This window comes from Drosophila nasuta, unplaced genomic scaffold, assembly GCF_023558535.2.
Source record: "Drosophila nasuta strain 15112-1781.00 unplaced genomic scaffold, ASM2355853v1 ctg18_pilon, whole genome shotgun sequence".
In the NCBI taxonomy this organism is placed as follows: domain Eukaryota; kingdom Metazoa; phylum Arthropoda; class Insecta; order Diptera; family Drosophilidae; genus Drosophila; species Drosophila nasuta.
In genome coordinates this window covers 162,738-176,431 of record NW_026869412.1, presented here as the reverse complement: position 1 = coordinate 176,431, position 13,694 = coordinate 162,738, and the positions used below count along the sequence as shown (strand labels likewise).

Sequence of the window (13,694 nt, the reverse complement as noted above, 5' to 3'; positions counted from 1 at the left end):
TATATACAATCGCATGTGTGCACTTACAGTTTAATTTCCAATTGTACAGATTTAGCTTTCCAAATTTGGATTTGGATTATTATTTTCACTCCATTATTGTTGCCCTCTAATAAATACCGAATTTAACAAGAATATAATAATAATATTTGTTGTTAATTTGCAACTATTCAAATATTACGAGCATAAAATAGGATATGTACATACATATGTACATATGTGAAATTGCGTTTGAGTTAAAATGATGTTTACTCACAAATTGTGCGTTTACATACATACGTGCATATGGATATGTATGTATGTATATAATAATATGGGTACACAAAATAAATTTGGTATATTTTCACTTGATGTGTACACACTTTTCAAAGCGCTTGCCAAAAAGTTTGCGCGTATGTATGAGTACACAGTATCGATGCTATCGTTTTCGATGCCCAAAAGACATGACAAACACAACAAACGCCACTTAATGCTACCGACTTTAATTTGATTTAGAAACATCCGCACGTCATTTTCGAAGCACGCACCAAGGCCAACAAAGGATGCGCAAACTCTGGCAATTTGGACTCTTGGAGACTGTCGCGACGGACCAAACACCTGTCGGCGGGCGTTGTCGATGAAATCCATCCAAATGGGGCGGGGCGTTACAAGCGAGATGTGCGCGAGGCCACCAAATACATTGAGACGGCCATCATAGTGGATAAGGCCATGTTCGAGAAGCGCAATGGGAGCACACGTGCAGAGGTGATACACGATGCCATACAGGTGGCCAATATAGCTGATCTGGTGAGTTTGCATATACCATATATATACATAATATAATATACATAATATGTATATATATGTATTACATATATAAATATATACATATTTATAACAATGAATTGCGAATTTTAATGCTCGGGACTACAAACAGTATTTCCGCACGCTGAACACTCGTGTCTCGGTGGTATACATTGAGACGTGGGGCAAAAATCAGGCGGCCATCGATGGCAGCAAGGACATCAGCAAGGCAATATCCAATTTTAACGATTACACCTCTAGGAATCTCTTTCAAATCGAACGCGATACCACACAGCTGCTAACGTAAGTGGCTCTGCCATTAGAGCGTTCAGTTCATAAATGCATCCATGCATCTACATACATATACATATATCATTTCAAATTTATCTTTTGCACAGTGGAGAGACTTTTGCGGGTGGCGAGGCTGGCATGGCAGTGCCCGAGACAGTTTGCACACCGCGTGCCGTTGGTATCAGCGTCGATGTGAATGTTTACGAGCCGCATCTGTTAGCTGGGACCATGGCCCACATGATTGGACACAACATTGGCATGGGCCACGACGATGGTCGTAAGTATTGTGCAATATTCCACGATCCAATTGTCTACTTATCAAAATTGAAAAGAATTGAAATTTGAATTTGAAATGCTAGCTGTTGAGTTAAGTTATGTATATTATCTTCTCAATTATCTGTTTTCATTTCGCAGGTGAGGAATGCTTCTGTCGGGACTGGCACGGATGCATAATGGCACAGTCAATAGTCGGTCAGGAGAATGTGCAGCCATACAAATTTTCGGAATGCAGTAAAAAGGATTACATTGACGCATTGCGCACGGGTCACGGTCTTTGTTTACTCAACAAGCCCAATGAGGTAAGAGTTAAGCCCCCTTTTCTGCTATGTGTGCCATATGCCATATGTTATATGCAGCCTGTCACATGCAACATGCAGCAGGCAACATGAAACCAGCCCTCTCCAATCGATACAAAACATGCTTCAAATTGCCGCTGCGGTTGGTTGTAATGCGGGCTGAACTTCTCTGGATGGCTAGCAGGAAACTGCATTCAGGACAGATAACAGCAACAGCCAATACGAAATGTCCTTGCTTGACTACCGAATACCCTGCAATCTTTGGCAATTCGAAGATGCATGAATCCTCCAATCGGACTTTTTGTTATACAACTAGGAAATGTGGCATTTATCAAGTAATTTAATTACACTGTCACCTGCAGATCGAGCTGCGGCGCAACTGCGGCAACAAAGTGATCGAGGAGGACGAGGAGTGTGACTGTGGCACATTCGAGGAGTGCGCTTTGGACCCATGCTGTGATGGCATCACATGTAAGCTCAAGTCGGAGGCACAGTGTGCCAGCGGTGCCTGCTGCGACCAATGCCGGGTAAGTTCATATTCCACTTCCTCTTCCTCTTCCTCAATTATTTCTCTGCGAGAGGGGGAAATTAAGTGCATCAAGCGGAAAATTGTGATTGCCCTTAAATTTAACAAAATTTATTTTGCGCTGTGCTTTTGGACAGCTGCGACCCAAAGATTACATCTGCCGCGACTCGCACAACGAATGTGATTTGCCCGAATATTGTGATGGCGAGGTCGGTCAATGTCCCATTGATATCTACAAGAAGAACGGCTCACCTTGCGGTCTCAGTAAATTGGGAGTTTCAGGTGACTACCAGTCTACTATATAGTCTGTAACTCGAACATAACATACATACATATATGTATGTGCATACATCAACTAACTGGCTTCTTTGTTCGATCACAGGCTACTGCTTCCAGGGCTATTGTCCAACGCTGACGCTGCAATGCGAGGCTATCTGGGGCTACGGCGGCTTTGCGGCCGATCGCCAGTGCTACGAGCAGTTCAATTCAAAGGGTTCAATCAACGGTCACTGCGGTCGCGATGCCAACGAGCATTACATCAAATGCGAACCAGAGTGAGTTTATTTTAAGCCCATAGCAAGTATGTAGTGTTCAGGGTTCAGTGTTCAGTGCTCAGTGTTCAGAATAATCACCTTTAACGCTTTATAGCTTTGTGCATGACGTTAAGTCGTGGAAACATGTTTGATTTAGTTGCCTTTATTTTCGGTTTTGTTGGTGCTGCGTTTTTCTTGAGAAAGAGAAAACTCATCAGTATCTTTGCTGCATCTAATATATGGAGTGCGTAAGTAACCTATTGCATTTCTCTCTCTCTCTCATCTCGCTCACATAGGAACGTCCAGTGCGGCACGCTGCAGTGCAAGGAGGGCGAGAGGCAGCCAGTTAACGATGGCATCGACCAGCTTTACTCTCGCACCATAATCTCCATCAAAGGGCAGGAGTATGAATGCAAGTGCGTAACGGGGAAACGGGGAATGGGTGGGGAGGGTAGGCAAAAGGGAATAAAATCCATATGGGGGTGAACGGAATTGTGGTTAGTTATCGATAACGAATTTTCACATTTCTCCATTGACAAATTACAGGGCGACCAGCGGTCAAGTGGGCTCCAATAGCTATCCCGAGCATGGCCTGGTCAAGGATGGGACTCCGTGTGGCGATAATTTGATTTGCCTTAACCAAACGTGCGTCAGTCTTTTCCCTCATGTGGATTCAACCAAGTGCCCAACGAATAAGCAGGGTCAAGAGTGCTCAGAGCATGGTGTAAGTGGCATAGCAAAAAGATCAACAACCATATTTTCACGTTGCAACTACGTAACATGCATAGCTCACTTAACACATACATACATACATATATGTATGAAAACATGAATACGTTCGTACTTAAATACATCAATTTATGCATGCATATATCGATACAAGTATATGTATGCAAGTATATGTAATACGTACAAGAATATTCATACAAAACATGCATAAACATATATGTATGTAGACACTAAAATGTATGCCTCTATGTAGACATACTTATATACATATGTGTATGTATACCTGCCTACATCTACATACTCCTATACACACAAAAATATACATATGTATATGTATGTACTTACATACATATATGCATATATACATATAGACATACATGCATATCTTTATACATACATGAATGTACACATACTTATGTATATCATTACATATGTACATGAAAAATATACATATGTAAGTACATACATACAAGTACATATAAGTGCATGTAAATATGAATATAAAAACATTCATAGATACATACGTATATGTATAAGAAGATATTAACACACATATGTATGTATACATGTACATACATATATGTACATACATTGCTATGTACATCCATATATGAATACATTCATATATAATATATATGCACATAAATTATTACACATTAATACATAGTCACTTACATGTGCATCATTCATAATGTAATTAATGTTGACTTCATATGTATGTACATACATACACATGTACACACATATGTGTCATATGGCTACTTTTATTTGTATGCTCGCATTCTTTTTGCAGTTCTGCACGAATGCGAACCGATGCTTTTGCGATATGGGCTGGGGCGGCACAGACTGCAGCACCGTGGTGCTGTTGACCACACCACTGCCAACGGAAGCATTCCCAACGCCGGAGAATACAATCAAAATGGAGAAGAAAGAAACTCCATATGGTAAGAGAGATTGGTTTGTGTGTCGACAGCCTGAAACAGTTTTCGATATATCTACATACGTATGTACGCTCTATGTGTATGTACATATGTATGTGCATATTGCGAATCTGATGTATCGTAATTAGACTGTAAAACTAACGTCAACTTAATTAACATAGCCAATCGGGCGATTTGGAGGGGCAACAGTTAAGCAACGGTACTAACATTGCTACAACTAATCCCAAGAAAATGAAAGTATAGCGAACTCACACGGTCTCTCAAGCAGATTGATAATTGATTTGATTGCAATTCGATACACAATCGATTAATATACATATACAATTGGTTTCGATTACTCGTATGACAATGGTAATTACACCGTTCACTAGTCGTTAGGCCGAAATCAATGAAGGCGATGAAGCGCCCTTACGAGAGAGTAGTTCAACAAATCCACAAAACTAGAAAATATACAGATACTTTACATATATGTATATATATATATATATATATATACATACTGCATATATAAGATATATATATATATATATATTAGGACCATTTGTAGCTCTTACATCAAATCACTCAGTTCATCAACCGATTCATCAAATCGATTTTTAACCAACAAAAAATTAAAATAATACAAAAGTTAACCTATCTTGACCTTTTCAGTCAGATCATATATGTATTTTTGTATTTATATATATATATATATATATATATTCTTGTGAAGACTCAAACAAATCAGACTCACATAACGTGCATGCTGATTAGTGCAAATCAATGTCACTTTTTTTTTGTATTGTTTTGTGTTCTTCCTATATTTAATTTCAATTTGCCATAATCTTAAAGTATGAAAGCAGGAGTTTTTAATATTTTTATTTTCAATTTCAAAATTGCATGACATTTTATTTTTTAAACTTTGTCGAGGTCATAAAATACTATATATTATATTCTAAAATAATCTCTTTGTACCGAATAGAAAAGGTATTTTTTGGATCAATATAATGTGTTTCTCCTTTAATGCACATCAATTAAATTATACTCTTAAGATTTTGCGCAAAGTTTAAAATAATCGTTTCATTACTTGAATGGGTAACATTTTTTTTTTTCTCGGCATATTATCGTAATACATGAATTTTTATTTCTTTGGGGTATTGATATTTGACAGTACTAATTAAAATGTATAGTCTAACAGTAATCAGAGTTTAGCAGCGAGTTAAGTTGATATTTATTTTAAAAATTTGTTTAATTTGCAATAAAAATGAGATGACAATGAAATAATTTAAATTAACGCAACATAAAATGCAACCACCATTTCCAGACCCCTCTGACCAAAATAGGATCAGCACATTAACCATGGTCATCATTTTAACAGTTATCGTCAAATGTGTCTTCATTAGTTTTGCAACACTGGCCGTTTGCTACAGGTAGAGTACCAAGCAAGTCAACAATCGGTTGCACCGATCCTGCGAGCACGCTACACTCACACGCACGCCCACATGGTTACACAGTTACACTCACACAGACGCACTCACACACACACACACACACTCATACACATATATGTACATGTATACATATGCGTAAAGCAGGAAGGCAGATGGCAGGGTTTGATTAATGATTGACGGCGATGCTTTATGTCAATCGAACTCGTTTGCATCATGCACCCAGGTCAAAGGTCAGACTATTCCAATTTCGATTCTATTCTATCGTTTTCTATCTCTTTCTCTCTCTTTCAACATGGGTGATTTCCCCTCTCTATTATCTGACCTGCGACTCACACACATGCATATGAATACGCGTGTATGTACATATGTATGTGTATGTTGTATGTTGTGACCGAATGCATGTGCTCGTTTGTAAATACATATATGTATGTATGTATGTATGTAAGTCGCCAGCATATTGTTGCACATTACTTGCACTGTACATACGTACATTGCATACATATATACTATGCATGTGCATACATATTGTGAGGAGAAACAGTTTTTTTTTTTCTTTTTGTGTCGTCATTTGTGCCGTTCTAATTTCGTACGCTTTGTTGCCATATCTTCCATATGCTATATTCACTTATGAATGTACATACATATATGTATACATATGATGATGTATGTATATTGGTGTACATAGATGTTTATGGACTTTTATAATTTCACTTTGTTTTGCATACAAGTAAATGTTTGTCCGTATTTACATAGATATCTACGTATATCTGAATGTTGTTGTATTTGATGTACCACTTGATGTACCTACATATGTGCCAATGAGCCCTAGCTCATGAAATATCCGTATCTGTGTTAACCTTTCTATTTTGTAATTTTTGTATATGTATGTCAGCGTATATGTATGTATGTATCTTGTTTCTCTGGGTATGTACATATCGCTAAATGTACGTACTCATTTGCTGAACACGTCTCGTAAGGGAGTGAAGGTACCAACATCTAAGTATATATGTATATGTCCACATGTGTACATACATGCACACACACTGCCACATATACACTCACACACACATACATATGTAGATATACACAATCATATCAACTACGCTCGACTCTTCCTTCATACATACTAAACTTCACATTCCCCCTCCTCCAATCACGATCACTATTCTCAATACTCAGTTCTGCTTACCGACCTATCTACTCACACTCATACTTATACTCAGTGCCATCCCAAGTGCACCCAAATGCCACTTCCTCTTACCCACATTGATTTACGCACGCGCACGCACGCACACACATGCATTGACATGTCTCTATCTCTCTCTCACTCTCTATCTGGTAACCGTAACCGAGCCAAATAATAATGCATACCTTCCAGTCGAACTTCTGTAAAACCAAATACAAATTCCACCCACGATTGTATGTAATAGAAAATATGTAAAGCATACTCTTGGGGGGCAACCTTAAAGATTCCAAAATGAAATCATAAAAGCATACTAAGTATTAAGTAATTGATTCGATAAAATGTAATGCAATTCAATAAACAACTCAATGTGCTATTTATCGATAGCTTGAACGGGCGTCGACTATACGTGAAATCGCACCCATAAACACACACACGCTCGCACACCCAAAAACCTTTAAAATAGTGTCGTAACAATTGGAGAAGAGGCAGGCGGATAAGGATAAGGATGAAGATGAGGTGTGCCTTTTGTTATTTAGTTATTGTCTTGCATAGTTTGGATTACCATTGTCATAGTCTGGGTGTTGCCGAAAATTCAAAATGAAAGCAGAAACTAGAAACGAAAATACGAAAGCAACAAAATGCAAATTAAAAATGAAAATTGTAAAGAAGACTGTAAAGCAATAGAGCTGCTGCTGGCTGGCTAAAGTGTCAAGTCGAGGTGCAACTGTGAGAATCGTTTGATTTCGGCTTCATTCGATGCATTTGCGGCCAGCACCAACAAACATCAAACAACACATATAAACGTACAAACATATGTATATATGAATGTATGGGTGTGTGTGTGTACGTTTGGCATTGTGGTGCAGCGAGAGTTGCTGCAAAGGTTACCCCGTTTGTTGTGTGCTGAGCCGCAAAAACTATTGAGAAATCTCCCCACAAAAACAAAAATATGGAAAGAAACCAAAAATAAAGCTAACCAAAAACTAAACCAAAATGTAACATACATACATTTAAAAACCAAAAAAGAAAAAACCGTACAAAATGTTATTTGTTTGCTTTGTTTTTTTTTCGGCTGACCCCACCCAATCAACTGCAATAATGATATCGACGACAACAAACGCCTTCAACTTTGAACTATAAAACTATGCTATATACATATATATATATTTATGAATCCAACAATATGTATATGTATATATTTATTTATGTGTTGGTAAACATTAAACGATTAAACGAATCGAATGAAACAACATCAATTCCAACAACAACAACAACTACAACTACTACTCAATAACAAACTCAAACTCCAACAACAACAACAATGATATATCACAACGTAACGTAACGATCGTAAAAACTTGCAATAAATGAAAAACTATAAAATAAACCCCAAACAAACTAAAAAACCAAAAAATATATATGCTAAACAAAAAACTGAATATATTGTCGAAACATAATAATTTGTATATATTTACTTTATATATACTATATGCAATGGAATTAAATCCCTCACTCACGCTCATACATATTTACACTTTCCCTCTCTCTCTCGCTCTCGCTCTCTGGATCTATGCCTTATACACATATTCTTATACTCTTATACACACACACATCTGTATCGAAACAAATGGCTAATCAAATATCTCGTATAGAGAACTACCACGGCTCAAATACAGTGTTCCTAGTCGGTGTTCTAATGTCAGTTGTAGGGTTCGTTTTTATAACATTCACCTTGATGGCATTGTGCTACAGGTCAGTTGTAGTACATAGAAACTTCTCCCTGTGTCTGAGGTTAGTTGAAAAGAAGTAATGAAAAAGCCAGCTCTAAATACAAATTATACAAAAAAAAATCTAAGCAAAAAAACAAAATACACACTAAAAGATATAAAAAAAAAAAAAAATGGAAAAAATTCAGAAAAACACTAACAAGAATCGAAAAAAAAAAATGAACTCAATATTTTGTTTATATGTTTCATTAACGATTTTTCAATTATTTTCTTAATCTCGAAAATGTTATCCTCATTATGAGTCGTAGAATTTAGTGCATAACTATGTACACACACGCACGTTTGTATATGTGTGTAAGTCTGTGTGTGTGTGTGTGTGTGTGTGTGTACATATGTATGTAGTAAGAGTCACGCATAGTCATTTATGTTTTGAGTTAGGTTTGGTTTGGTTTCGCTTTGCTTTGCTTTGTTTCCAACTTGGCGTATTTTGTCAATTTGCGCTCACTTGCACCTACATCAACGATTATCGATAACCGATAACGATAACTGAAAACTATAAATAGAGGACTATATGTACGTGCAAGTACGTGCATGTGCAAGTGCGTGCATGCATGTATGGATTTGGTAGGCAAAACTGTAAATAGCTAGGCTAGATCGCAATAGATGCATACATGCGTGCACACCACGGCACAACAACAACCACAGCAAATGAGCACAGAAGCAAAAACAACAACAACGGGTGCTTTATCGCTTCTCGCTATGCATGCGCATAACATATTCCGACTATTTACCGCTTGTTGGCTTCCATTCTTCACTTATTCTGTACTTATTTCACCAGTTCCTCAAAACACACGCACACGCACACACATACACAATTGACATAAAAATGTGCATACATATATTTGTGAACATCAATGTACATACATATGAGTGCTGCATGTATAAGCATATGCACATACATAACTTATACTATATGTATGTACATATGTATGCATTTGTTTAGATCCCACTTGTTGTACATATACAAGCGTTAAGCGTTCCCACAAGCAAGTACATATGTATGTATAACTCATCTGCAAACCAATCACACACACACAGATACACTGCTACTTACGGTTGCACATTTATCATCCATTACAATCAGATGTAGAATCTGAGCAATCCCCAATTCGCTATTGTTGGGGTTGTGCCCCTTACAATGAATGGTCAATATACAATTTAATGTTGATAAAACATTTTAATTTTATACTTTTCCTTCGACAAAATTCGTTCGTAAAGCGAGAAGAAAGAATACGAGATCGAATTAGTAGAAATATACGAAATATAATGCAAGGGTATATACTGCAAATAGACTAGTACATACCAAATTAGAAATATTTTTTATTGGAATTCCATTCAATTGAATAACTAAGAAAAAAATACTAAACAATTGTGATACTAGATTAATTCACTTCATAGACTGCAGACTGCAATTGGCTTAAAATAGATCGAGAGCAGCATTTATTGCAAGCAATAACAAACATGTAGATGTTTTTAAATTTTACTCAATTGTAACCGCAAAAGCACTCAAACTAAAGTCAAACTAGAGAGACTTGCATGATTTTAGATTCCCACTTCAATGCAGTTTGAGAGAAAATAAATAAATGAACAAAGTCAAATTTAATACTTCTCGCATAGGCAGCAATCGTAGTGATTAATTACACCACAAGTACAACATATAATGATAACATATGCATCATTAATAATATTATTTCTAATTTGAGTTCAGCAATTATACATAGCCAATAATTATAACATATGGTTTTGTATCAGCATCAATTATTTTTGATTATTGTTAATGAGTAAAAAATCTCGATAAGATTTGAAACCCAATGGCCAAATGGCTGTCCAAAAAAACCAACAACAAACAACAACAAAAAAAACCAAAAATAAAAGCAAAGAAAATGAAAATAAAAATAAAAAAGAAAAAGAAATGGCGAATGTGGTCAACGTGTCGTGATCGTGATTGTGATTGTGATGATTAATCGTGATCGTGATCATGATCTTGATCTTGATCTTGATCTTGTGGACTATTTTCATTACTACTTTTGTTCAGTTTAGTCTTCCTTGAATTAACCAAATACATATAAAACTGAAAACCCGAAACATGATCGAAATATTACTACTGCCATCTGCCACAACGTACTATCTCCATAATATTATATTAGCAAATGCCACATCATTCTTAAGAAACTTACCTCTAGCTACAATTGTAAGCACACTAACACTCACACATATATAACAAATACATACACACATAGCCCACACATAGTCATACAGTAAACACAACTACGTACGGCCTCGTTTCGTTCCCGGCCCCTCCCCCCTTACTTGCAGCCCAAAGCCACGAAAGTACAAACAAAATATATATATATGACAAAGCGCAAAACAAAAAAAAAAACGAAAAGAAAATAAGTCAAACGATATTGTGTGGAGGTTGGGAAGCAATTGTCTCCAATGACAGCGGCTATGATGATCTATATATATTGCTATGTATACAAACATGTAATTATGCTTAGGGCCCAACATAGACGAAACTGACTTTGAGTTATGGTGGTGCTTTCTGCTGAGAGAGTCAGCGATGTTCCGATGAGCCGCCATCACAGCCAATTTGTACTATATATTTAATTGTACTCTATCAGAATACTATATACACACAGAAAACATTCCTATACGAAACAATCTCTCCTATGTTTTCTTTGTGTACTATCGTATGTGCATCGATATTCGATATTAACACACACACTCACACACATACATAACAACAAACATACAGATTACCTTACAACACATATTCAAGCCCCAACATTGACCGCATACATAACTGCATAGTCCATTGTGATTCCACTATATGTATAAAACATGCCATTGCTCTGGACTAATCTCCCGCCATCGTGTACATATTAAAATATCAATACAAATTGCATAAGTATACAACAACATATGGGCGAGTTCCCCACAGCCACCATTAAATTGTAAGAACTTTCGATACGTTGATAAATATTCATTTTCTCGCGCCGCACAAAAGTATGCAACAAAAAATTTTGAACCGTAAGTCAAGACAATAATTTGCAAGCGCGACACCTGAAAGTATGCAAGAGTTATACACAAAACGTAGTACATTTTAATGCATTGACGATGATCCTCCTGCTGATAAGTGCTGATAACGATTGTGTGTTATGTGATAAGCCTCAGCATTTCTCGAACATATAATTGTGACCCAATCGAACCACCCATATTTACATACAAACTATGTAAGTATGTATGTACGTACACACGCATACTTCGCAATTCGTATGAGGCTGCATACACATTATTACCTACTCGCCACACTTGCATACCATACATACATATATGTGTCATACATACACACATATACATGCATACATACATACATAGACATGCATACATACATATATGTATATATATATATACATACATACATATATACATACATACATACATACATACATACATACATGCATACATACAAGTAAGTCGAATACCGTCCTTATCCACCCAACCCTCCGCCTACCATCCGTCAACCCTCAGCTTCTTAATTTGTGTACATCTGTCTGTCTCTCCACGTCCTTGCTCTTTTTCTCTTTCACTCTCTGAATCTGTCTCTATCTCTCTCTTGTATATCTCATCCATGTTTTTTCTGTCTCTATCTTTTTCACTTACTAACACTCTATGTTCGCTGTCTCTCTGGCTGTTCGTCTCGAGCAAACCAAAAAACAAACAAAAAACTAAAAATAAATACAAAACAATTTAAACTCAATCTTCCCAACTTGTAAAATAACTGAATTCATACCCTCACAGCTCCAATTGTATGTATGTATCTATGTATATATTAATGTTTGTTTGAATATGCAAGTGTGTGTGTGTGTGTTAGTGTGTGTGTATGTATGATGGAATTTATGTATGAGTGAAGCTTTGTTTATATGTAAGTATGTGTGTCTGTTCTGTGATTTCAGGTGAATGCCATCTTTCTCTCTCTCTTCCCGATTCCCTGTTTGTCCTACAAACACACACACAACCACACACATACACAGACACTGAAAATTCCATTAACAGTTAAGCTGTGCCAACTAATTACATGAATTGCGATTATGATCGCCATTATTTATTGTGTTTTGTGTTATGTCGTTGAGTATTTGGCTACAATTTCATTGAATTTGATACTCTTAATGTGCGTGTTGGTCCGAAATTTCTAATCTCTGTCCTCTGTACGAATTCTATCCATCTATCTCTCTCTATCTCTCTTTCTGTCTATTTCATTATTCATTCATTCATACTATCACTTTTACACTGTCTCTGTCTATGTTTCTATTTTGCTAGAATGACTTCATGGTTAATGCATATTTTACATATCTATGTATGTACATAATTCGATTAAGTTTTTTTTGTTTTGGAACGGCACATTCAATGTATTCAGCTCGTACATATAACAAAGGCACACATACATATTCGCGTTGCCCTCTCAATTGAATTGAAACCAAAAGAAAATCCAAAATATTTGATTCGTATTTAATATCTATCTACATACAAGTTGAGAGGAGCAGGCGGAGCGACTATGTTTGCGTTTCCATTTGTAATTATCTTAGCATTCAAACAAAATTCTTTATGTGGCACTTAATTTTACTTTTCACAAAAAACAAAACATAGAGAAAAACCAAAAACAGAACAAAAGAAAACAAAAAAAAGCAAACAAGTAAAACCAATTCTATTGCGAGCATTTTATTAATCAAAGATCTCATCATAACCTTTCGTTTCCCAACAACTACAACTACAACAACAACTACTACTATTAATACTACAACAACAACTCCAACAATAACAATAACTACTACGAACAACAACCATTACAAACAACAAACAAAAACAAAAAAATCAACAAACAACCGAAAATCAAAAATCCAAATTAATCCAAATTA

General features: G+C 36.3%; 1 protein-coding gene across 22 annotated transcripts in view; it reads left to right on the top strand.

Moving 5' to 3' along the window:
* Positions 1–13,694, top strand: part of LOC132797745 (zinc metalloproteinase-disintegrin-like protein F1) — a 62,168-nt gene that overhangs the window by 33,876 nt on the left and 14,598 nt on the right. For 12 of the 22 annotated variants that reach the window (XM_060809513.1, XM_060809514.1, XM_060809515.1 and 9 more), the window contains exons 9-19: positions 493–783; positions 914–1,083; positions 1,179–1,348; positions 1,486–1,649; positions 2,009–2,173; positions 2,310–2,454; positions 2,555–2,726; positions 3,002–3,121; positions 3,252–3,429; positions 4,228–4,378; positions 8,644–8,782. In XM_060809513.1, the coding sequence (XP_060665496.1) occupies positions 493–783; positions 914–1,083; positions 1,179–1,348; positions 1,486–1,649; positions 2,009–2,173; positions 2,310–2,454; positions 2,555–2,726; positions 3,002–3,121; positions 3,252–3,429; positions 4,228–4,378; positions 8,644–8,782 (1,865 nt within the window). The other 10 variants (XM_060809519.1, XM_060809505.1, XM_060809510.1 and 7 more) reach the window with 5 other exon arrangements.